General features: G+C 44.3%; 1 protein-coding gene across 1 annotated transcript in view; it reads left to right on the plus strand.

Moving 5' to 3' along the window:
• Positions 1–4746: 4746 nt before the first annotated feature.
• The window catches only part of LOC132470443 (glutamate receptor-interacting protein 2-like), a 39135-nt gene continuing 16381 nt past the window's right edge, over positions 4747–27500 (plus strand). The window contains exons 1-14 of the mRNA XM_060069075.1: positions 4747–4889; positions 6231–6363; positions 8345–8490; positions 9727–9813; positions 9927–10002; positions 10232–10377; positions 11105–11252; positions 12714–12883; positions 15003–15158; positions 15982–16134; positions 16396–16582; positions 18864–19009; positions 20024–20104; positions 26925–26988. Of these exons, the coding sequence (XP_059925058.1) occupies positions 6248–6363; positions 8345–8490; positions 9727–9813; positions 9927–10002; positions 10232–10377; positions 11105–11252; positions 12714–12883; positions 15003–15158; positions 15982–16134; positions 16396–16582; positions 18864–19009; positions 20024–20104; positions 26925–26988 (1676 nt within the window). The 5' untranslated portion in view covers positions 4747–4889; positions 6231–6247. The remainder of the gene's footprint in view (positions 4890–6230; positions 6364–8344; positions 8491–9726; positions 9814–9926; positions 10003–10231; positions 10378–11104; positions 11253–12713; positions 12884–15002; positions 15159–15981; positions 16135–16395; positions 16583–18863; positions 19010–20023; positions 20105–26924; positions 26989–27500) is intronic.

The raw sequence follows: 27500 nt of genomic DNA on the forward strand, positions 1-27500 counted from the left end.
CTTCAGCAGTATTCTCGCTGTTACCGTCAACGTGCTCCTCATTCATATCCTCATCTACTCTGAAGCAGGCCAAGTGTAAAACAGAGACTCAGAGAGAACAGAGTAGAGTAAGTAGAAACAAAGGACTAGCTTAAACAGACAGACAAGAACGTAACGTACAACTTAGCCAACTAATTAAAATGGATAGGGTGCAAAGAACAACTCATTAACAGAGCAAATTTAAAGGACAACTATATAGAATAGTATAATATAGTGTAGTATAGCCCTAGATAACATGGAGTAGCATAGCCCTAGATACCAGAGTATTGTAGCCCTAGATAACATAGAGCAGTATAGCATGACTTCCAGAGGGAGCACAACATCTGTCTCTGCCATTAGCCTGATAATGAGGGCGGGGGAATCTGCAGTGTGAGGCAGGCGGAGTATTAGCTCAGTCTGACGCTTCATTGTAGCATTCTAACATTTTACCATTTAACCTTTAACGCATTAGGGGACTATTGGTTCAACGTTTTAAAGGTAAAAATGCTCTTTGTCTTCAGAAGAAGGGATCAAAAAAGAGGAAGTGTTTAGGTCTGGACGTAACTGAAGAGTAAAGGAAAGGTCCATAGGGAGCCATGAATCCATTTCAGTGCTAGTCTATCAGCTGAAGGGTAGTTGGTCTGCCCATATGCCCTAACCAATCTGCTCCTCAATGACTTCTGAAGTCTCTGGAAGTTGTTTTAGATGATAACGATGAAACTTTAATTGTATTTGTCTGGTAGCTTATAAAAAGAATTGTTCACGCACAAAACACTATGGTCAGGGCACTTGGGAATTTGATGAAATAGAAAAATAGCACAAAGAGCACTAAGGAAATAAGCCTCTTGCATTCAATTGAACACACACACGCACACACACACACACACACACACACACACACACACACACACACACACACACACACACACACACACACACACACACACACACACACACACACACACACACACACACACATTTAAACACACACACAAACACTCTCACACTTGACGCATGCAAGCTCACAAAAAAACTCAATCACGCACACATACACACACACACCAGATACACACACACAAACACACAAACACTGATCTAATCTAGACTGGCATACCCTGACATGCCCGTTTCTGTTGCCCCTGAGTATACAGGGTGTGTGTTTGTGTGTGTTTCTGTTCCATATTAAACACACTTTGAATGCAACACCTTTAATTATTTACCCCCCACACACACACACACACACACACACACAAAACAGTCTATTACAGCATGAGATTTCAATATTTCAATTAAATTCAATTAGATTGTATAGCCCTTAATCACTGTTACAGTCTCAAAGGGCTTAACAGGCCATATATTTATATAATATAATTTGAATTTAATTTGAATATAAAAGCTTTGCAAAGAACATCTGCATGTGTGCGCGCGCGCGTGCGTGTGTGTGTGTGTATATGTGTTTGTGTGTGTTACTGATGTTTGTGTGCTAGCACAAACATGCACATCATGAGGACATGATGGTTGCAACTGGCACAACAGGGCCCACTGGCAACCGAACCGGCCCTCGAATCACGTTGGTGGACAAGGGGTGACTGTGTGTGTGTGTGTGTGTGTGTGTGTATGATTATTATTTGTGACATGATTGGTCAATTGAGCCAATCTAGATCCAGTATGTGTATGCATTTGCATAATGCGCAGTTGCCACGATTGTATTGATCTATTCCTGCAGAATACAATATATATCTACTTATTATTCAACACGGAACGAGAGGGTGAAATACGAATGCATTTGAAATTATATTCTTGATTAATTCTAAACAAATATAGCAACGCTTTTATTTAGAAAACAAACGATAAATTTGATTTCAGCTCAACCGTAGAGAGCTCATTCAGTCCTATTGGTTGCTCTCCTTCTGAAGGATGGGACGCTGTGTCATGGAGATCGAATTCAAATCATATTTTATGTAGTTAATGCTGTGAATGTGAAGGTTTATCAGTAGAGAAAACAGAAGTGGGAAGTTGTTATTTGTTCACTCTCTCATCATGTCAGACTCTTCCTCTCTGTGAATGACTAGAGACTACATATCTCTGTTAGGTATTCAGGTGGACATATGTATGCAGTGTATATATGTATGTATTGCCTGCTGTATCCTCTCCCGTATCGGAATTAACCGTCTAACCTCTACCTGCTCTTCAATGACCTGTATCTGAATTAACTGTCTAACCCCTACAGCTCTTTAATGATATGGTTGAGAAGTCAAAATTAAACCCCTACATACCTCTATATAGTTGAAGTCCATTTTACAGTAAGCCTGCTACATTTCTTTGGTTATGAATGTACGAAAGCTCAATGGATTCTTTTTGCCAAATGAGGCCAAATAAATGGAATTTACACATTCCCACGTATTAAAGGACTTGATTGTTGCACGTTCCAACCATTTAGGAAATGTTGTGAATTAAAGCCGTGGCATTTACGCTAACCACTCACTACTTATCCACTCAAGCAGGGGATTAAAAACACAGTTTACATTCTGGCGTGTAACTCAACCTGTGCTTCAAGATGGCAGCTCTTAAAGTTCTGACACTAATCACTTTCAAGTGATTCATGGCTGCTAATGCCCATTCCGTGTGTTGGTGTGTGGGAAGCGTGGGCCAATCAGAACAAAGAAAACATCAGCCGGTTGAATACGATGGGCTGCTAAACCGGAGGGTCACGTGGCGACAGAGCTCGTTCGTATGTTTGGTGTTACATTATAAAGATGTACAGACTACAGACATGTATACATGCACACGCGAATGCACGCAAACACACACACGCGCACACACACGCACACACATACACACACAAACGGATTACAACAATAGTACACACATGTATATTACATTTGTTACATCCGTGCACACACACATACACACACACACACAAGCACACACATCTACTCAAATACACAGATGTATTCAAACACACACACACACACACACACACACACACACACACACACACACACACACACACACACACACACACACACACTTGGATGAATTGTGTTCCAGAGTTGTTTCTTATCAGCCATGGTCCAGGCGACTAATAAAAGGACTTTAAAGTAAAAGTGATTCAGCAACTCAAAAATGATTAATCTTTACCACATCCACATCCAGGGCCACATCAACAACAATGACCTCCTTCCCTGATCCAGAACCCTGTGGTTCTGTCTGGAGAATCACCAAGCCACCAGATGCTCTGCTCTCTTCAGAGCCCGTTTTATAGCACCAGAGAGCTGAAGGGGCTCGTTAACCAGTGGAGGATGATGGGGGGTGGAGGGAGTTGTGGGTAATCCAGTCTTTAAAGGGGGTGTTAACCAGCCTGTGAGTAGTTGAAGTTGGATCAAACCGCCTGTCTTGAATTGGAGGTTGGAGTTGGAGAAAGTCTTCTGGTTCTGAATTTGAGAGAAGGCAGGAACTGAAACAGGGAAATTGAGGTTTAAGTGTTGATGGCCAGAGGTTTGAAACCGCTAGTATGGATGAAAACCCTTGACCTGAAAACAATATTGCATTTAGCCGGCCAATTGTAGTTTGGAACATAGCCCTAGGGTCGTCTCTCTCACTCTCTCTCTCTCTCTCTCTCCCCCCGAAACAAACATAGCAGCTGTAAACGAGGTCAGACAGTCTCAAAACCAGACTCTCACTCTGATCACTGAGTCTGGGGTTGAGTTCACGGTGGGGGTCCACTGCCAATGTCTCCCAGCATCTGTCTGTGTCCTGCGGTTTGGACAGCCGGAGAACACCATGATCCTTAGATGACTCTTAGTGCAGCAGATAAAAACACTGGGCCACCATCATGATGGATTTCCTAACCTTTGTTTGGGGACAGCATAGTCTCGTGGTAAAGGTGTTTCCCAGCTGAAAGGTTGTACCTCTGAACCCTAACACTACTTTAATGCATGTCTTTAAAAAAGCTGCTCTGGATAAAAATGTCGACTAGATAATAAAAAATAACCCATAGTTTGCTCATTTTATGCAAGCATTATACTGCATGTCTGCTCATTCAGCACCCATCACACTCTCACCCATCCCTGGAAGGAGGAAGCCCTCCTCTGTTTTCCTTCTCGAGGTTTTCCGCCCACTGGGTTCACAGAGTTTTTCCTTTCAGTCCTCAGAGTATCTGCGTAAGTGAGGGGGTGTCTGTTGATGTGTGCCTTTGAAGCCCTGTGAGGCTGTGACTGTGATTAAGGGCTGGACTAATACAGTTGACTCGACGTGTTAATCCTCCGAGGTTTGTGCTGCGTGTTTGTGCGTTGAGGCGCTCGGCTCCGTCTGTCACAGAATGGGCTGTCAGACTTGACGGAGAAGGGGGATGACGTGACTGGTGTAGTCGTCCTTAAACATCTGAATTTTACCATTTTACCAGGGAGTGAATATATAACAAGAATTGATCTAATGACAGGCGTCCTGTTCATTATTAACGCATATATTGATAATTGATATATATGACCAAAGTCTATATACAATAGACTTTGATTTATAACACATTCAAATATTAAAAATGTAAAAAGTAGACAAAACTAGACTAATTTAGATTGAGCTGGGCAGCTCCCAGTGTCCAGCAGTAGAAGACTGCGGTTGTACTGGGCACTTCCGGAAGTCCACCAGTAGAAGACTGGTTGTACTGGGCAGCTCCCAGTTTCCACCAGTAGAAGACTGTGGCTTTACTTGGCACCACCCTGTGTAAACCAGTAGAAGACTGTGGTTGTACTGAAGGTGGACCCTGAGCCATAACCTCTGACCTTGTGTTCCAGATGACGGACCCTACGGGAAGAATAAAGACCTCACTGGACCCGACCACGTCCTGAGCTCCAGACGACACAGCATCCCAGGTAAAAACTACCTGTCTGTCTGTGTGTCCGTCTGTCCTCCTGTCGGACTACCCGTCTGTCTTCATGTCTGTCTTTGTGTATGTGTGGGTGGGTGTGTTTGTCTGCCTGTCTGTATGTCAGCCAGTCTGTATATCTGTTCATTTGACCGTCTGTCTGCCTGCCTGCCGCCCTGCCAAGCAACATGAGAAGACGTTAATTGTTCAGTTAATGATGCAGAAGAGCCGGACCGTTAACTGGCCAATCACAAACTACTTTTCATGGCAGCTGGTTCTCTTGGTGTATCCTCCCCAGCGCTGTTTTCTCCTTCTCTATTCCTCTGGCGCCATATCTCACTCTTTCCCCCTCTTTTCTTCTCTCTGCCTCTCTCCCTTTGTGTTCTGGCCTACAGATCACCGTCTGCAGATCCTGCTTTTGTGCCTCTCTCTCTCTCTCTCTCTCTCTCTCTCTCTCTCTCTCTCTCTCTCTCTCTCTCTCTCTCTCTCTCTCTCTCTCTCTCTCTCTCTCTCTCTCTCTCTCTCTCTCTCTCTCTCTCTCTCTCTCTCTCTCTCTCTCTCTCTCTCTCTCTCTCTCTCTCTCTCTCTCTCTCTCTCTCTCTCTCTCTCTCTCTCTCTCTCTCTCTCTCTCTCTCTCTCTCTCTCTCACACTGCCCTCGTTTCAGTTTCCTTTCTCTTCCTGATCGCCTTCTCCTCCCTATTTTCTCCCCCTCTTTTATCCTGCTTTCTAACATGTTCTTCATCCAGCTAGGGATTTCCTGTGAACAGGTTTGTTCCGGTTACAATAATAGTATGTAACCGGTTGTGTGCGGTTCTCCTCCTAATCCTCAATGGAGGTCCCAAATACTCGTTGAGACACTGTCAGTGGCTGAAAACCAGCTACATAAAAGTCAATGAAAACATTTATCTGCGTGAGTGTGTCTGTGTGTGCGTGTTTGTCTATGTCTGTCTGTGTGCATGCATGCGTGTATGTGAGAGATCATTCAACAGGATTGTTTAATAATTAACAGGCTGATAATCATGTCCTCTCTCTCAGTCGATTAGCCCTGCATTGTTAGTATTGATTTTAAGGTCTCATCTGCTACTCATTTAACATGGCTGGATATTTCTGCTGCATATTTCATTGAATGTTTCTGATATGTGGATTTGTGTGTCTGTGTGTGTGTGTAAGTGCATATTTATGTGTATGTAGGTGTGTGTGTGTGTGTGTGTGATTGTGTGAATAACTGCATAGATATTTGTATGGATGTATGTAACTTTGTATTTGTGTGTGTGTGTGTGTGTGTGTGTGTGTGTGTGTGTGTGTGTGTGTGTGTGTGTGTGTGTGTGTGTGTGTTTGTGTTAGAAGCGGTGCGTGGGGTGACCATGGTGGAGCTGGTGAAGAGGGAGGGCAGCACGCTGGGGCTCACAATCTCAGGAGGGACTGACAAGGAGGGGAAACCCCGGGTATCCAACCTGCGGCCAGGGGGGCTCGCTGCCAGGTGGGCCGCTGCACACTCGCACACACACACACACACACACCCATACACACACAGATACACACTCACACACACAAATACGCAGACACACACAAACACATATATATACACACACATATATGCACAGGGCTCCAGACTGCGACCAAATGGTCGCATTTTGCGACCAAAATGTGAGATTGTGCGACTGAATTTTACAACACCTAACCCTTTTTTATTTTATTTCTTTACACGTTAAACGGGGAAGGGCCGCGTCAATGAATCCGGAATCTGTAGCAGGCCAATGATTGTGAGAAGGATTGGGAATGCCACTAATGCCGCTTTTCCACTGCATGGTACCAGCTCGACACGACTCGACTCGACTCAGCTCGCATTTTTTGCGTTTCCACCGCGAAAACATGGTATCTGGTACCTGAAGTGGCTGCTTTTTCTAGTACCGCCTCGCTCTAGGTTCCAAGCGGCTGAGCCGATGCTAAAAGGTGACGTCGGCAGACGGCCGGCCACTGATTGGCCAGAGAGTGTGACGAAGTCACAAGAGCGACATGGCAACCATGCTGGTAACAGCCATAGCAGCGGCGCAGCCAACATATTCCACTTCTTCAACTTCTTCAACATGCCAGCTAATAATACGAACACGAATACCATCGCATCGATGTCCTCCATTGTTGTTATGTGGGGTTTGTCCATGTGTGGGTTGCGTAGGTGTTGTTTGCGTCGCGTACAAAAATACGTCACGGCCCTTTCGCGCAGCCGACCCCGCCCACGTCCAGGAGGTACTATTTGCGGTGGAAAAGGACCCGTGCTGCTACCGTGTCGAGTCGTGTCGTGTCGAGTCGTGTCGTGTCGAGCTACATGTGCGGTGGAAAAGCGGCATAACAGTGGCTAATGTGTGGAGGGGGAGGGTCGTAGAGATTCAATATCGAGCGTAAACGTCTCTGTGAGCAGACTATTGACTCGTTCTTCCGACCTGCGGCTAGTGTGCCGTTGCCAGAGTCCTGCATGGGTCTTATTTTGCAAACCCGCACCCGCCCACAATACTTAAAACCGCATCCGACCCGTGTTCCGACAGTAGCGCGAATTACATTCCGCACCCGACCGCTACAAATTGATATCGACACGGTACCGACCCGCACCCGAAGGAAAATTAGATGGTATATCCAGCACCGGAGAAGTCTCGCTCGCAATCGCACAACCCGCGTCCGACCCGCGCTGTTCAGGCGTCCGACCCGACCCGCGTCTGACACAGTACATTCTTTTTAACCCGTTTCATCCAAATTGTTCGGGTCACCCGAACCCGGTCAGAACTTCATGTGCGATAAAGGGCTTTTCACACGGGAGGCGTTTGTCGCGCCTGCTGCATTCTCAATAGAGAGGCGAGCGGGCAGAGAGGAGGCCCAGCTTACCTGACAAGTGGGCGGCGGGCGCACTCCCGTGAAACTGTTGCTTCGATGATCGTCGAACGCATGCGCGCACACATGGAAACAGTTGGAATAGATGAGAATCACAATAAAATGTGACACTGAATTTGAAACCACACATTGTAATTTCTGCATCTATTATCAAAACATGTGTTAGAAATACAGTGAAAATAAAAATGAGAAAACCACATTGGCATGTTGACTTACGGTGTGTGCCCCTAAAATTTCTGGTGCCCCTAAAATGTAGGGGGCCACAGTGCTCCTAGTGAACAAAAGTTTTGAGCCCTGATGCAGTTACACAAACAAACACACACACCCACACACACACCAACACACACAAACACACACACACATTACACAAAAGGTTCTTAAAGGTGGGTCTAGTAACTCCACATGTGGCTCACGGCATCACTAAGTTATGGAAGCCCTGGTCAAGAGACCCCAATGTTAGCTAAATGTTAACCGTAGCTTACATATTAGCATATTAGCTACATACCTAGAGTTATTTATTTTCGACATATTTTTTCGTTTTTGTGAAGTAACCATGTTGTTCTCCCTCACCAATGCAGGAGTGACCAGCTAAATGTGGGGGACTACATCAAATCGGTGAACGGTATTAACCTGACGAAGCTACGCCACGAAGAGATCATTAGCTTACTGAAGAATGTCGGAGAGAGAGTACTGCTGGAGGTAGAATATGAACTGCCCCCTACAGGTAAACACTGGTACTGCATTTATAGTGCTTAAACTCTATCATAGAGCTGGCGATTAATTCCTTTTGCTAGGTGGTACCTGATGCCTTTCCGCAAGACGTTAATTTACCCATAATGGGAATGATCAGTCATCTCTTATGAGGATATAATGTTTTGAAGGAACTAAACGTTGTCATATATGTGATCCAAAGTGCATTATATAAACACAAATGTGTTTAAAAGGAATTTCTAAAGGTTATTTACTGCATAATGAGAAATTTAATAACTACACTTCCCAGAAACCTTTGAGGTTGTACAGGCTCCAGTTAGCTCGGTAGCCAGAACAGTCCCTCGTAGCTGCACTCATTTTCCAGCAGTGGTGTTGGTAAATAAATAATAGAATATAACGATAAGAATAGAATAGAAAGAAAGTGAGTATAAAGAGAAGATCAATTGTATTCAAATGTGGCCCAAGCTGTTTATCTGTTTATCATCAACGTGTGTGGGACTATCCAGCTCAATACGTACAGTGTTGGTGACAATATTTACAGATAGACTCATTATACAAAATGGCAACAGATTTACCAAAAAGAGGATAGCCAACAAAAAGGAAAGAAACAAAATAACAAAAGTGTGTGGGTGGCAGATAAAGTTACGTCATTACGCCTTCCTAAATTTAGAGTTCAGTCGTGTTTGAAGTGTTGAACAGCCGTAATCGGGTGGTTTGTAGCAGAGTAAAGAGTTGCAGGTGACAAAAAGTTCACTAGGGGGCAACGTTAAACACAAAATGTAATCAGGCTCCATTGTGTTGCTGAATGAAGTTGTGCTTTTGTTGCCTCAATTGATCTGCCTCCCATGGCTCTGTCTTTCACACCTCATTAATACCTTATTCATTTTCAACACCCTTCTCTTTTTCTATCTGACCTCATCGCCTCTCCTCTCTCTTCCTCTCTGTCCTGCTCTCTCTCCTTTGCTCTCCCTTCCCCATCTCTCTCGCTCGCCCTCTGTCCCTCCCTCATCTACTCTCTCTCCCTCTCTAACACCCCTCTACTCCTCCCTATCTCTCTTTCTCTGTCCTCCCTCCTTCTCTTCTTCACCCAACCCCCCTCTGTCTCTCTCTCTCTCCCCATCCCTCCCTCCAATCCTTGCTCTCTCTGTATCTCCCTTTCACCCCCCCCCCCCCCCCTCCCCTCACTCCCTGCCTCCCCCTATCTCTCTCCACATTTCGCTCGCTTCCTCTCCCTCTATCTCTCTCCCAGCCCCAGACAGTTCTACGGGGCTGATCTCCAAGACGATAGACATCTGTTTAAATAAGGAAGGGAACAGCTTTGGATTGGTCCTCAGAGGTTAGAACAATGTGCTGCTTCAGACTCATGTTCCCATGATGCCTTTCAATTTGGATGACACTTGATTGTGGGAAAACAGTCATACCGGACGTTGTTTTGCTTTTTTTCTGAAGGTGGTTCCCATGATGACTGGCATAAGTCCCGCCCCCTTGTGGTGACCTATGTAAGGCCAGGAGGCCCAGCAGACAGGTGATCACACACAAACACACACTCAACACTCGAAACAACTCTTCTTATGCATACTTTTTCTTAATATATTTTTTGTGTGCCTGGTTTATACGTGTGTGCCTGGTTGTATGTGTGTTTGTGTCTCTATCTATTTTTTTTGTATCTGTGTGTGTGTGTGTGTGTGTGTGTGTGTGTGTGTGTGTGTGTGTGTGTGTGTGTGTGTGTGTGTGTGTGTGTGTGTGTGTGTCAGAGAGGGGACCCTGCGTCCTGGGGACCGTCTGCTGAACGTGGACGGGGTCCCGCTCCACACCTCCTCCCACTGTGAGGCCCTCAGCTTCCTGTCCCAGTGCGGTCATGAGGCGCTCTTCCAGATAGAGTACGATGTCGCCATCATGGGTGAGCACTCAGTACTGCCTCCAGCTCCACGGGGAATCACCCCCCATCCCCCGCAGTGTTAATGCATTGATCAGTCGGAACCGAACCCCTGACTCTGGCAGTGGTAATGCCTTGATCTACCAGTCGGAACCGAACCCCTAACCTTGGCTGTGGTAATGCCTTGATCTACCAGTGGGAATCAAACCCCTAACCTTGGCTATGGTAATGCCTTGATCTACCAGTGGGAATCAAACCCCTGACTCTGGCAGAATTCATAATATTAATAATACTAATAATATGTTTGTTTGTATAGCACTTTTCCAAAGCAGGTTACAAAGTTATTTAAAGGTCAACAGAATAAAAACACCTAGCTAGAATGTGACAGCCAGTGCATACAAATACCATACAAATACCATACAAATACTACAGTATGTATAGGATAAAACCATAACACAGTGAAAGCCATTTTGTAAAGTTGCTTCTTAAGGAGCAATATACAATGGGGACGGACTCGGCTAGCCTGATCTCCTAATGCCATGCGCTACCAGTGGGACTTCAAAACCCTCACCCTGGCAGTTTTACTGCCTCGCTCTATCAATGGGAATCCCAACCCTAACCTTTTAAAAACACCCGATCCTGCTAATATAGACAAGGGGTGTCTATATGCTGTGTGTAGGGTATTGCATTGTTGTTTCTACCGTGATAATAAATAATAAATATTTACACATTCACCTTCTCTACCAATCAGACACTGTGAACAATGCCTCCGGTCCGCTATTGGTTGAGATTGCCAAATCGCTCGGGGCAACGCTGGGCATCACGCTGACATCAGCCACTCACAGAAACAAGCAGGTCATCATCATCGACCGCATCAAGCCTGCCAGCGTGGTGGACAGGTAGGCCTACCCAGAGCAAGGTTACTGTCCACATGTTAGGTCAGTCGGTCCATATTTGTAGGTCATAAAAAAATTATATAATCACGTTGTTTTACGCTTTAACATAGCAAAGCCAGCGGCTACAGATGTAGCAGGGCGTTATTATTTAATTTACTTAGTATAGGACGCAAGTCTGCATTTAGCACAGAAACTGAATTTTGCGTCTGTCCAAATACGTTGATGACTGCTTTGGGTAATATTGCGTAGGTAAGGTTAATCTATGTGTTCAAGGAACATAACTCACTTATGAGTGAATCCACAATTGATTTATTTTAGATTGCAGAGGAAATAAGAAGCATATTTTCATCGATACAGCACAAGAAAGAAGCCATGTAAACAGCAAGGGTCCCAGCTTTGATCCCTGGGGAACCTCAATATTAACACTACATTGTTTTTATAGAAATACTCCTGAAATGCCTGGTACAATCCATTGCTCGATGTACATGTAAACAAGAAAACTAAATATTCCCAATAGCCATGGTTGGTGAGAGTAGTAAAAACGTTTTAGTCAGTAACTGTATGAAAAATTGAGGAAAATAAGATGGAAGATAAATGGTGTTATGGCAGCAGAGCCTGAAGTGGTAGAGATGGAGGGAGACTCTTCACTCCTACCTGCTCAAGATGAACTGCGTGCTGCCTTGTATTGGTCGGCATTGCGGAGTGTGGATGCATTTAACAAGTGAAGTGCTCTGTCTCTGAGTGACGCTATATGGGAGGAAAGTACATTTGAGTGGAGCCAGCATGGTTCTGCGAGAGCGACCAAGAGAAGATTGATGAGAAAGAGCCAGTTTAAGTGTTCTTGAATGAAATGAGATATAGAGGTGTGTATAATCTATAAACCCAACCATCCATATCTAGGAACACATATTTCCAAAAGGAAAGACACACAGAGAGGAGATCTTTGTAACGGTGGACATATAGATACCTACATAGAATAGAACAGAATTCCATATAGTAAAATAGAATGTCTATGGTGTCTCCGAGCTGTAGAACATAATATAGTAGAATAAAATAGAATAGAGTAGAATACAGAGGAAAATGAATGGGAAGTGTCTCAAAGGTGTAGAGTAGAATCAAGTATAACATCATTTAATCAGGTAGAATACAGAGGAACGTGAATGAATTGCATCTCCCAGGTAGACTAGAATACAGTTAATAGACTATAACCCAGTAGAATACGGTCGACCATTGAAGGTGTGCTGTGTAGAGTACACTACAGTATGGACTATAACCCAGTAGAATACAGAGGAACATGAACGTATGCTGTCCCACAGGTGTAGAGTAGAATACAGTATGGACTATAACCCAGTAGAGTACGGAGGACCATTGAAGGCGTGCTGTGTCCCAGGTGTAGAGTAGAATACAGTATGGACTATAACCCAGTAGAGTACGGAGGACCATTGAAGGCGCGCTGTGTCCCAGGTGCGGGGCGCTCCACGTGGGGGACCACCTGCTGTCCATCGATGGGACGTCTACAGAGCACTGCTCTGTGCTGGAGGCCACCCAGCTGCTGGCCTCCACCTCTGAGCTGGTCAAACTGGAGGTGCTCCCCGCCCACCACTCCCGCCTCGCCGGGAAACACAACGACACTGGTGGGTGTGTGCGTGTGCGCGCGCACGTGTGTGTGTGTGTGTGTGTGTGTGTGTGTGTGTGTGTGTGTGTGTGTGTGTGTGTGTGTGTGTGTGTGTGTGTGTGTGTGTGTGTGTGTGTGGATCATTGCAGAATATCATATTAAAACTATAACTATCTTATTTAATAATTATCTAAAAAAAACACTGATTATCCATCGTTATCTGGACTTTGCAGTGGGGAATATAGACATGATATTTTAGCCAATGTTTTATGAGTGACGTGCGGACAACAACGTTGGCAAGGATGGCATCAATATCTGCTTTTGTGGGTGGATGCTGGTCCACATTTATACTGCGCGGTCTGTGTATGTGTGTGTGTGTGTGTGTGTGTGTGTGTGTGTGTGTTCGGTGTGTGTGTGAGTGTGCATGTTTCCTTTGTTGTTGAGTGAGAGATGAGAGAGAGCAGCAGGAAGAGCCAACTCCAGCAACATTCTTCTAATCCTGGTTTTATGTTCTCAGAGCATGACGAGCGTACACACGTTAAACACACACCTAACCACAGTAAACACAACACACGCTAAACAAACAGCAAAAACACACAAAACACACGCACAGCGTGCTTACACAACACACTCAAATCTCAAAGATCACACATACCCAGCATACACACATCACATATTAAGTATCTAGCGAAGAGCTACTTATATGCATGCACACACACACACACACACACACACACACACACACACACACACACACACACACACACATTTTGTATTTCAGAATATTGCAGTTTTGAGGCTGGTTAAGAAGGATGAGAACATCGGATTAGAGAGAGAGAGAGATCGAGAGAGAGATCGAGAGAGCGAGAGCGAGAGCGAGAGAGAGAGAGAGAGGGAGGGAAATTAGAGAGTGTGAGTGGATAAGAGTGCAGTGTCGAACTGAGGAGAGAGGGAGGAGGAGGAGGTAGAGGAAGGGATTGAGGAAGGGAAAATGTTAAGGCGGGTTTGGAGCTGCTAGTCTGAAAAGGATGGATGAAAGAGAGAAAGGAGGAGAGAGAGAGTGAGAGAGAGAAAACCGAGAGCGAGAAGAGGATGACAGGTAGTTGTAGTCTCTTTAAAGCCAAAATAGCTTCCAGCTCTTCCTCCTTTATCCTGTCCTGTCTTCCTTTCACTCTCATTTCACCCCCCTCTCAACTTCTCCTCCCCTTCATTGCCACAGAAAGATGATAAATTATTAATTAATGAATACATTTACTGTCCGATTCATTTATTTGGTTATGAAGAAATGTGTGTGTCTGTGGATTTTAATTGATCAATGACTCACAGATCGGGATTGGAAGTTTATATTTAACTTTTACTTGTATAGAGAGTGGCGAAGTTTCGCCCCTTACGGTAGACCCCATGGGCCTATGAGATTGTAAAATATGAATGATTTTCAATGGAGAGAAAGTAATTATTTACTGGACCCAGTCATTATATGCGCTGGATTACACATATGTTGTTTGTGGATTTAAATGATAATTTTTCATGCAAAGAAAACTAAAATATTTCACAAAGAAGTTTGATAATGTTAGGTTTTGTGTGAGGCCGAGTTGTGAACTACAGCTCTTCGCTGCGCTAGGGTTAGGGTTAGGGTTGGAACTCCGGTACAGACATGGCGATCTCCCTGCTCCACTTCACCGCTTTTCTCCAAAGGGAGGATAGCATTGAAAGAGGTGAAAACCATTATGAATCGGGGCATGTGGAGAGTTTCAGTTATGCCGATGGGGAGAATGTCGGTCTTGTCCACGCCAGTCGCAGGGAGCGTGACGTCACATACGAGACATGTAGTCTTTCTTTCTCATTGTGTTTTCTCTACAGCCCTTAACTGAACCACTGCACAATAAACGGTCCACCAGGGCATGTAAAGAATGGGACCATAAAATAATCACTTTCTCTCCATTGAAACCCATTTATTTTCTGTTTTCTTTTGTCTACTGGAAGGGGCGGGACTTCGCACTCTATTACTCCAGGATTAGTAAAAAACGAAAACACATCTGCTTACGTCGTGTGTGTGTGTGTGTGTGTGTGTGTGTGTGTGTGTGTGTGTGTGTGTGTGTGTGTGTGTGTGTGTGTGTGTGTGTGTGTGTGTGTTTTAGTGAAGGTCCAAAAGTCGGACCACCCCCACTCCTGGGATGCCTGTCTGACCTTTGGCCAAACCCCCAACTCCACCCTCTGTAACACAAGCTCCGCCCTCCACAAGTGCTGGAGCGCCTCCAACAACAACACCATCAGCAGCCTGGACTACTGCAAATGTAATCACTGCTTGACGTCATAATGATGTCACAATGACGACATAACGACGGCAGGGTCGTCATGTCCTGATGAAGGCATTATGATGTTGTGGCCATGACATAATGATTCCTGATGGTGCCATGCTGTCATGATGATGTCATGACTCATGATAAGCGCATGATGACATCATAACGTTGACGGAAGTATGTCTTAATGAGGACATGAGGACATGAGACCACGTGGACGACAAAATGGCAAGGGTGTCATTGTTACGGCATGATTATGTCATGAGGATATTGTCATGAGGATGTCATTATGTGTACCATCAGATCTCCAACGAAATCAAGATACAAAGATCACTGGATAAAGCTGTGAGCGAGCATACTAATGCTAAAAGAGATCACCTTTAGCATTAGGAAGCTAACACAGTGAATGTGACGTTGCAGAACTGCACCAAAAGGCACCCAAATCTGACTAATCTTATGAAAGGGAAAGCATACAGACATAGCATAACCACGGCATCAACACAACACAGTGAAAGGGTGAATTTATATGATAGCTATTTTCTACATCTAATCTTTTAAATTTTTTCCATCAGTGATGTCTTATTTCTGCAGCTGTCTATTGATATGCTTTGATGAAAGGCTATTTTTACTCATTCAGCAGTTTAGGCATATATTAATAATGTCCTGGTTCCACAAACGGTGCTGTTCATCAAAGTATTTTCATAATTTTCAACAGCCTCTCCCTCTCCCAATATCCCACTTACTTACTCTCTCTCTCTCCTCCTTCCCTCGATCTCTCTCTCTCCCTCTCTCCCTCTCTCTCTCTCTCTCTCTCTAGCTCTGGTCTCTGCTAGTTTCTCTCCAAGCTCGACCTCCACGTCCGGCCCCAGCAGTCAGAGCTCCAGCACACTGCCCAGGACTACAGTTCCCATGAGCCCCCGAAACTCGCTGCTGAAACGACGACAGAGGAAGAAGGAGCACAAGAGCTCCTGTAAGCCCAACGCTCACTCAAACCCTATTATAAGGATTATTTCTACCTTATAATGATGTGATGCATAGTATTGTTTTATAAGTTATGTATATGAAACATAAACAACTGATATTAAAGGTACTCATATAAGTATTAGTAGTACTGCTATTTTTACGAATACATTTATTCATAAAATTGTACTGTGTGTGTGTGTGTGTGTGTGTGTCTCTCTCTCTCTCTCTATTCATCTCCCATGTTCTCCCCCTCCCTCTCCCCCTCCAGTGTCCCTGGCCTCCAGCTCGGTGGGCCCGGGGGGGCAGGTGGTCCACGTGGAGACGGGGGAGGTGGTCCTGATGGGGGACCCCCTCAACGGCTTCGGGGTCCAGCTGCAGGGGGGCATCTTCGCTACGGAAACGCTCTCGGCCCCCCCGCTCATACGCTTCATAGAGCCAGACAGCCCCGCGGAGAGGTACACACAACCTCACACACACACACACACACACACACACACACACACAGGTGCAGACGCACTCATACTCTATTTACACACAAATGTACGCACACACACAAACACACACACACACACTCTCACACAATGAACGACACTGCAGGGAGAATATTGACAGAGCTCTGATGGTTATCTTATCCTTGTGAATTATACAAGGACAATTAAACCAGCTGTGTGCAGGTGTTTGTGTGTGCAGGTGTTTGTGTGTGAATGTGTGTTTGTGTGCTGCGTATAATGTAATGGGAAGTGTGTGTGGGCAATCTGTGTCCTAACGAGAATGATGTGTAGGATGCATCTGTTTTTTTTGTGTAATATATAATGAAGAGTGCATGCATGTTTTAAGTGTGCATGTGTCTCTGCACGCATGTGTATGTGTGCATGTGTTTCACTGCTTTAGCCGTGGTCCAAAGTGTTGTGTGTGTGTGTGTGTGTGTGTGTGTGTGTGTTGGTCTCATAGTGTTAGCCGCGGTGCTAAGTGCTGTGTCTCTGTAGCCTGCAGCTGCACTCTGTCCTCCATTAGTGCCCACGCTAACAACGCTAATTAGTTTCTCCCACACGATGGTGTAGGGTGTGGGGGGGGGGGGTGAGCAGCCTCCTGATGGAATTTAAATAAGCCCCTTAACTCTTCCCCAACCCCCCCATCCGCACGCGCACACACACTTTTACCCTGGCTTCCCCAAATACCAGATACTGCTCTCTAAACTCACTCAGACACAGTTGTTCTGAAAAGAGGTGCTGCTTAGTGCATTAACACTGCAGGATAGATGGATAGCGAGAGAGAGTGATTGGAGACGGAGAGGAATATAGTAAGAAAGAGATGTTAAAAAGAGAGAGAGAGGGAGCGACAGACAGACAGGGAGAGAGAGTGCGATAGAGAGAACCACAGAGAGACAGAAAGACAGAGGGAGAGAGAGAGAGGTCCACTTCATCTACAGATCATAATGATGAAGTCTGACAAGACATTAATGCAGCCCCATCAACCCATTAACTCACACACAAGCGGAGGTGTGTGTGTGTCTGTGTGTGTGTGTGTGTGTGTGTTTAATTTGGAACAAAAACACACACACGCAGTTTACTCATTGGCAAAAGAAACGTGCATGTCAGAGTATGCCAGTTTAGATTAGATCAGTGTTAGTGTTAGTGTTAGTGTGTGTGTGTGTGTGTGCAACATGGTCTCACAGGAATCCGTGAAATGACTCCGGTCGGACGCTTAACTCGAAATCCGTGGCCACATCACGGAAACACGCCGATATCCGTGTGTGAGCCACGGAATAACAGTGTCATTTACTTGCATTGGAGCAAATTCCGTGGCCACATCACAGACAATTGAAGTGATTCCGTCAGACCACCACGGATTTTGAGTTAAGCCCCCGCTGTGGTCAAATGTGGCACACACACAGATTGAAACGGGAGCACACACACAGATTGAAACGGGAATCTGTGTGTATCATTGTCATTGTCATTTACTTGCATTGGAGCAACTTCCGTGGACACAACAAGGACAATTTAAGTGTTTCAGTGAGACCACCCCGGGTTTTGAGTTAAGCCCCCGTGGTCGACTCGCTCGTTGAAACGGGGATCCGTGTGTGAGCCACGGAACAGCAGCATCATTAACTTGCATTGGAGCGAATTCCGTGGCCACATCACGGAAATCGGCGTGTTTCCGTGATGTGTCCACGGATTTCGAGTTATTCGTCCGTAGTCATTTCACGGATTCCTGTGAGACCAGGTTGGGGTGTGTGTGTGTGTGTGTGTGTGTGTGTGTGTGTGTGTGTGTGTGTGTGTGTGTGTGTGTGTGTGTGTGTGTGTGTGTGTGTGTGTGTGTGTGTGTGTGTGTGTGTGTGTGTGTGTGTGTGTGTGTGTGTGTGTGTGTGTGTGTGTGTGTGTGTGGCGTATGAACAAGAATAATCAAAGGAGAAATAAGTAACCTGTGGTGATATCTTTCAGAAAATACATGTCTTAATGAATGTAATGGAAAGATATTAACTATAGTACAAACATTATTAAAAGGCCCCTAGGAGAGAGGGAGAGACCCTATAGAGATGTACATTAGATTTACCTTTGTGACATCAGGAGCGGGAGGTTCGACCCAGATGTATGATGGATTGATCTCCCCATCATACATGTGGGTGGACACATGTGATGTTACCTGCCAGTCGAACAAGGGGCCTTTTAACCACACAAGACCAACTTTATGTTGTCTTTTGGAGACTAACGAGTACCATGGTTGCACTTCCGGTAGTTGTGGCCTCCTACAGGTGGGGGACCGCCTCCTGTCAATCAACGGGATTGCAACAGAGGACGGAACGTTGGAGGAAGCCAATCAGCTGCTCCGAGACGCGGCACTGACCAATCGGGTGGCCCTGGAGATAGAGTTTGACGTGGCAGGTGGGAGTTGCTTTTCAAACAAAATGGGAAATTCTCAACTGTTCTCTTCCAACACTATTCTTTTTTTTTTTTGTCGACTTCCTCTTTTTCCCTTGTCTTCAACCCACCTTTCCTTCTGAGAAAGAGAAATAGTAAACATGTTCAACTGTTTTAGTTTGATTTAACAAGAGAGAGAGAGAACGAGAGAGACCCCCAGAGTAAGAGAAAGAAAGAGTTGAAAAAAATCAAAAACAATCAAAACAACCAGAAGCAGAGCAATATTATTAAAAGGCTGCCATTTTGGTGCTCCTATTTTATCCTCATGTGTGAGGGTGATTAGTCCTTACAAGCTACTTGTGGCATCACAAGGGACAGTACCTTCTAATGCTAATGCCTGCTCAACGTGCTATGCTTGTGGTGATTTGCTCATGCTAACTCCAATCATTTTACTAGCGGATTTATCAATGCTATACCATTAGTGACGTGCTAATATTAGCTCCAAATGGACATACCAGTAAGCTAGTTGCTAATGCTAGATCTACTGGCTATACCAGTACTTAGGTGCTAATGATGGCTCTTAAGGTTATGCTTGTGGTGATGGGTTGACATGCTAATGCTAAGTCTTACTATACGTCTCTCAGTTGGGGGCCTGATGTTAAGTAGATGCTGCCATCACACTGGAGCCCTGGCTGTCAGCTACATGAAGCTAAACTAAACCCGAGGCTTAAATTAAATACAAGAAAATAAAGGAACAAAGTTGGGAGTTAAATCGCAATGGGTGGAAACATCCAATGAACCAAGATTAGTTTTACCGCACAAATTATGGGGTAAAATGTAGGCACTAGCAGAATTAGTTTTAAAAGCAAATAAAACAAAAACATTTATTTGAAGGGATTAGGCTACCGCTGTGTCTGCATGAGCGGCATCAAAACTAAGTACAAAGCAATAAGTATAACAGAATGTTTCTCCTGTGTCTGTCCATATATCACTTTGTATATATAATGTGTGTATGTAAATGTGTGTTTGTTTGTATAGAGTCTGTGGTGCCTAGCAGCGGTACTTTCCATGTTAAGCTACCCAAGAAAAGAGGAGTGGAGCTGGGCCTCACAATAAGTGGTAAAACACCATACACCACGCACGCACGCGCACACACACACAGAGATACACACACACACACACACACACACAGATACACACACACACACACACACACAGCTATATATACACAACCATAAAACATTAACATTTCAACCCATCCTGCCAACATCTGCAGGCTCTTACTTTGAAAGATGGAGACAGATTCCTGACAAAAACTTTTTTTTTTGTAAATGCAGAGCCATAATTAGGATAGTCAGACAGCATCAGAAGTCTATTAATATGATTCATTTCAGTCAGCATGTTATTTTTATAAACCACACAAACAGCCGAATATTGTCATCCATGTATACCATCCAAAGAAATAAAAGCATGAGCTCAGAGTAGAGAGACCCTTTAAGAAGGGGAGTATTTTAAGTTATGGAGCTATACTATGAACAGGTTGACCGAACGTGGTACACACACTCATGGAAAACTGTCGTATTTTTGCCTTAAAAACTATCTTCAAACAACCAGAACAAAACTTTTATGGTATCATTTATATTTGTTGAATTAACTCAAATCCATTATCTCATTAGGGGGATTTTGGTTGGAAACATTCCATCGACAAAAACCCAAACACCCTCGTTTCGTAATGAGTAGTAGTACCATGGCGTCCCCTAGTGGATGTCTTTGGTAGTTGACTGAGGATCCGTTATAACGGCACGTCAATAGCCCTTCAGTTAAATAAGGGTTGGGTAATGTATTGTATACACCACGGTCCGGGACAGTGCAATATAATAAATATAACAGCGTATAGTACAGCATTTCAATGCAGTATCTAAATAAAAAGTTGCACGCACACACCCCAAAACATGTAGGCCTACTTCCCATTTCTCTCCGAAGTCAGGCTGAGATTCAGGAAGTCCAATATTGAAGAAACAATGACATGTCATTGCTTCAGAACCAAGTTTCCAAATCATTCCGATTTTATCCCCAGGACAAATCAAAGTGACATTCCTGCAACTAAAATAAAATCCTCTACAAACCCAGCAAATCAGAGAAATAAAGTCTGCATTTCTAGGAAAAAATCTAGAGAAAGTTGCTTGGTCTAAGAAATTTCTACAAGCTCAAATGTGGACCAGTATATTGTTGATGGTGCATTGTGTATAATCAAGTGTCATCTAGCAAAACAGACTTGCAGAAGTGGAATATGAAAATTTCCAAAGTATGTTTTAATTAGTGTGTAATCCGATGAAAATAATGGTGACTTTGTTACCTGAAAGAGACCCCTTATATCTGAATAGGGAGCCTGTCCTCTTCCACCGAGCCCACTATTTCTGCGAACCAGTGGCGTAGCTTAGTTGCGTCTGCATAATTGAATTGTACGTCATGAGCGACTTGAGCGACCAAAGCGAACAGAAATATTCGCAGCGAAACTTTGTGACACGTCAAAATCACGGAAACATTATTAGGACCACGTACACTGTATTTGCAACACACTGCCTACTATCAAAAACAAAACATAAATACTCCATTCAGCTGACCACACAACTACATTTCCCAAACAGCACAACTATGGCCTAATCAAAATGGCCAATGGTAACATACTCCTACATGGCATAGCGGCCATAACCAATAATAAAATAACAACTGCTCTTACCCGTTCAGAAGTTAACTCTGCGTGCCTTCTGTTCAGCAAACTTGTTGATAATAGAGGTGAAATCCAATGTCCTTGCTCTTTCATTCTCGATTGAGAGTATGGCCAATACACTCAATCGCTACTGTACCATGGCGCTCCTTAGAGAAGTTTATCAATTTGAGCTTGGAAAATGACCGCTCTGCCGTGGCTACTGTCACTGGTATGGTGAGGTACAGGAAAAACGCTGTGCAAACATTTCGAATTGCGCGCCAGGTCTTTCTTCTCTTTACGTTTTTTAGTACCACTTTTTAGCTTGCAAAACATTGCAATGGTATGGCTTAGCTTTTAACAATATAAGAGTTGGAGATACTAGCTGTGTTCGAAGTCGTTCGCTATACACTCACTCACTATTCCCTATATAGTGTTCATGATATAGTGCACTATATAGGGAACGAACAAACGAGGATTCGGACACTACGCTGAACATTTTTAAACGTCATGTGCGTCAGTAAATGCGCCGGGTATTTGTGTGACGCAGACAGATGGGCCCACATCATGTAAACAATCCGGGCACTCCCGAGGAAAGCTGGAGGTTGGATTGATGTTGAATGTTACATTTCCTTGTTCAAGTTTTTTTTAATTAATTTTGAATGTTACATTTTCTATGTTAGATTCCAAATAAATAGTTGACGTTTCTAAACGAAGACAGAGACTCCATCATTAAATGTATTCGTTTTCGCGATTAATCAGCTTCTTCTTCTCCTTCGGAAAAACACGACCGCATTGCATTGTGGTATACGGGAGTATCATGTAGGGACGTCGTATGTACCATAGATATATATAGAACACGTTCTATATATATCTATGGTATACAAATATATACATATATATATATATGGAATCTATGTACACTCAAAACATCACAGTGATTGGTCGAACAGATTTCCCAGCAGGCCCTATTCTTTTGTAAATGTTGAAACTAAAAGAAAATAAATTAAATAGCCTAAGTTCGATTGTATATACTTTTTTATTCCTGGCCAAAATATCACTACTGTAACCAAATTACATACATTAAGGCAGAGGAAGATAAAATATATAAGCCACCCTGACTGTGATGTTATGAGAGAAGAGAGTCTATATAATGCGGTCAGTTCCTCTCTATATTCACTCCAGACAACTCACGCCCCGTGCCCACTACCTCAGGCCCCCAGGATAGGCGCATACTTCCGCAATCCACCAGTGCTCAGAGGCCAAGCCTGGTATTGCAGCTGTTTAAGCTGGCTGTGGACGGGGGTCCGTCATTTCATGTGGCCCAGAAGTAGATATCGCCGTCCACTCCAATACAAGTGGGGAACAGGATTGTGTCTCCGCAAAAAATGTCTGGATATCAATCAAAGGCTCATAATAACCTTCATGCCATGTCCTAAAAAAATGTAAGTTTTTTCTTTCCTTAACGCCACCTCAAGCGTTTTATTAGCCGTTATCTCGCTGGGGAAGAGGGGTGTGCAGCTGAAAGGAGTCGTAGTGAAGCAAATGGCATCCGAGAGGGCCTAGTTCAGTGCTCCGTTTTTTGGACTGGTTCATCTGCTGCTCAATAACTCTCACGGTCCTCTGCTTGCGATCATTGTGATTCATCATGTATTGATCCATTTATTCAAAAGATCCAAAGACAAAGAAGCGGTGCATTACGGTATCAGTTCTATATTTCTGCATCCGGTACGTCACGGACTAGGTCACGTGTCTTGGCCACATAACGCGGAAGCAAATCGCTCCTGTATGATGCCCTGCGCCACTGAGCAGTTTCCATAGGAATGAATGGGCGGCCATTTTCGGTCTGTGGTCCATCCTTTAATATGTCCATGCACTACCTCCGTCAGTTGTCCGTTGCCCATTGACTTTGAATGGGGACGCGCAATGCATTGTGGATCCGTCCGTTCGTTTGGAGCGTTCGCCACCGTCAGAAAGTTGAAAAATGTTCAACTTTTTCGGCAGCGACGGTTCCGTCATCCAATCAGATCGCGTATGCAAATTTAAGCACTGTGACGCGACTCGGGCTCTGACGATACTGGAAAGCGGGAAAGCGGGTCATCTTGCCTCGCAACAAGCAGGAAGAAGCGGGAAGAACCCGGCGAAGCGATTTGATTGGCTGACGGATGCCTCTGCAAAGACTACTCCCCCATCCGTCAGCCACGCCTTCCCACGTCCGTTGACTGACGGTGCAGTGGGCACGAGGCGTTACGCCCCGTGCCCACTGCACCGTCAGTTGACCGTTGCCCATTGACTTTGAATGGGGACGGACGCGCAATGCATTGTGGATCCGTCCGTTCAGTTGGAGCGTTCGCCACCGTCAGAAAGTTGAAAAATGTTCAACTTTTTCGGCAGCGACGGTTCCGTCATCCAATCAGATCGCGTATGCAAATTTAAGCACTGTGACGCGACTCGGGCTCTGACGATACTGGAAAGCGGGAAAGCGGGTCATCTTGCCTCGCAACAAGCAGGAAGAAGCGGGAAGAACCCGGCGAAGCGATTTGATTGGCTGACGGATGCCTCTGCAAAGACTACTCCCCCATCCGTCAGCCACGCCTTCCCACGTCCGTTGACTGACGGTGCAGTGGGCACGAGGCGTTACGCCTCGTGCCCACTACCTCCGTCCGTTGACTGATCCCCATTGACGCTGAATGGGGACGGACGCGCAATGCATTGTGGATCCGTCCGTTCCGTTGGAGCCTTCAGCTCAGTCAAGAAGTTGCAAAATGTTCAACTTTTTCGGCAGCGACGGATCCGTCATCCAATCAGATCGCGTATGCAAATTTAAGCACTGTGACGCGACTCGGGCTCTGACAATACTGGAAAGCGGGAAAGCGGGTCATCTTGCATCGCAACAAGCAGGAAGTAGCGGGAAGAACCCGGCGAAGCGATTTGATTGGCTGACGGATGCCTCTGCAAAGACTACTCCCCCATCAGTCAGCCACGCCTTCCCACGTCCGTTGACTGACGGAGGTAGTGGGCATGTAGGGTTACGCCCCGTGCCCACTACCTCCGTCCGTTGACTGATCCCCATTGACTTTGAATGGGGACGAACGCGCAATGCATTGTGGATCCGTCCGTGCCGTTGGAGCCTTCGGCTCAGTCAAGAAGTTGACAAATGGGCCCCCCCACGCGGGGGCCCGACGGGCGCTTAGGCGGGGCCCCGCCCCGGAAGCCCCGGCCCAAGCTACGCCCCTGCTGCGAACCTCATTTCGGCTCCAATTTCAAGCACGTATGATATTATGTAGCACTGCCTTGTCTTACATGTAGTGTTTGATATGTATGACCATATTGTGAATTGGTCTATTTGATTTATTCGCAGGGTATAGCAGTCAAATTTTTCATGGTGCGACTACAATTTGTTATTTTCTCACAAAAAAGAATTCACGGCATAATAAGTCCTATTCAGCTCCATGAATTATATGTTAAATTACCTTTTGTCGAAACTATGACCTGTAGTCCTCCAGACCAAAGAACATTTGTAAGATTAATTAATCCATCAGGGATACTCATTACTTGACTTCTCGAGGCAGTCGTAGGCATTGACACAAGCAGGCCAGTAGAGGCCCCCGTAGTCTTTGAAAGGGATGGCTGGACTAACCCTCTGTCTAAATGGCTATGGGCTGGTGGGAGTATTCAGTTGGTTGCACTTTGCACCCTCACCACTAGATGTTTCCAAGTCCATCACACTGGGCCTCCAATTAAATGAGGATTGTGACGATTGCACGATACACATTTTCTTTACACTTTTCTATTATGCAAAAAAAATCCACCTTCGGAAATATTCATTGTAACACTTAATTTAATTATTGTACAGATACTTTTCTGATCCCAAAATTATATATAAATTAAAGAATGTCCGCTGAGATTCAGACCAGCACTTTATCGATGCTTTGAAACAGCTCAACATTCAGGTTTAATGATTCAATAAAAATAAATATAAAGAATGATCGATTTACAACATTCAATCCTGCTCCAACAAAAAATTCATGCTACATTAAGCAGAATCGCATTTCAAATTCTTAGTCATTAACCAGCTCAATCATTCAACAGCTTTTATTATTGACGTTAGTACTAAGGTGAGTTCTTTCTGAAAGTAACTCACCAGGTTTAAGACACGCTCAAACACGAAAGACATGAAGACAAACAAAAAGCACAAACTGATGAATCAACTCACATCCAGAAGGATCAGCCCACACACAATTAATGAAATAAAGAATTTAAATGAAATAAACTTCTCATAGAATAAATTTGAAAATCATTCGGTTAGCTGTGTTGAGTAGAGCAGAAAGCAAATCCCAGCCTTAACTCAAGGAGGTTGACCAAATCGGTCACCCTCCTTCTCGATTGTTGAGTAACATTACGTAAGACATGAAAAATTTCGTCTCCATTATAATCAGAATGTTTATGATCTTTTGTATCATAATAACACAACAAGGCGAGGGGGGAAGGTCTACTTAACAACGTTCACCTGTGTGAGCGTAGAGGAGCGCTTCATTATTATCGATTATTGCGCTTGTTATTCAGAGGTGTAAAAGCACGGATGATACTTTGAGATTATTTTAAACAATTTAATGTTTTTTGAGTGCATTTAAAAGCTGAAAAGAGGGAACATCTCAACATTCATGTAATTTATTAAGGTTATCCAATCTATACAGGGACAAATGTCACACATTCAAAGGCTGCCTTCGGAAGAGGATGAATTATCTGGACCAAAATTAAAGTATCTTGGCTTGACATCTACTAGATCCAAACAAAAGCTTTATTGAATTTATTGAATAATTATGAAGCAGTTTGAGTGGCCGCTGGTCTGAAAAGCGCTTCACATATGCAGTCCATTTACCATCTACCTAATTGGACATAAATCTAATAAGAAGATAATAAGATAATATATGAATCCCAAACAGGAATTAGACTCTGATAAATAGAAAGTAGAAATATTATAAATATTATAAGATAAGTAGAAATGTTATAAATATTAAAATGACACAAAAAGGCAGGTTTAGTGTGAAAGCAAAGTGATATTTTGCGGGTCCTTCTACCAGGAGAGCCACTACAGAGTTTTAACTGGTGGGATAGTATGAATGTTGAATGTTTAACATATGCTTCCTTACGAAAAACATATGTTTCTAAGTTTATAAACAATGATCGGAATTGTTGTTGTTGCTTATGGTGATGTCATTGCCTCTTCAGCCAGTAAGAAGCCAGGAGAGCCCCTCATCATCTCTGACATCAAGAAGGCCAGCATGGCTCACAGGTATCTGCTCTACTCTATCCTACTATGGTTACGATGTTATTTTTTACTATACTCTCTCTCTCTCTCTCTCTCTCTGTCTCTCTCTCTCTCTCTCTCTCTCTCTCTCTCTCTAACTCTATCTCTCACTCTCTCGTTCATTCTTCCTCTGTGTCTATTAAATCAAATTCAATAGAGCTTCCCTGGCATGGACAACACGATGTGCATTGCCAAAGCAGTTTAAAAATCCAACAAAAGAAAGATAACAATATTGGCCATGTTAAATGTGTTGGTATCGCTCTCCCCCCCTCTCTCTCTCTTCCTCCGTAAAATCCTACCCCTCTCTTGCTCACCCACTCTACCTCTCCTATCCCTCACCCCCCTTTCCTCACCCTCTCTCCAATTCAACTAAATTGACAATTAATTTTATTGGCAGGATATGTTTTGCAAAAGCTTGTTTTATTGAATAAGCCTGTGTCCCCCAATAGGACACACACTGTGAGAGGTGTCCCGTGTGAAGGGCACTGTTCAGCCCT

This window comes from Gadus macrocephalus, chromosome 13 (assembly GCF_031168955.1).
Source record: "Gadus macrocephalus chromosome 13, ASM3116895v1".
Classification (NCBI taxonomy): domain Eukaryota; kingdom Metazoa; phylum Chordata; class Actinopteri; order Gadiformes; family Gadidae; genus Gadus; species Gadus macrocephalus.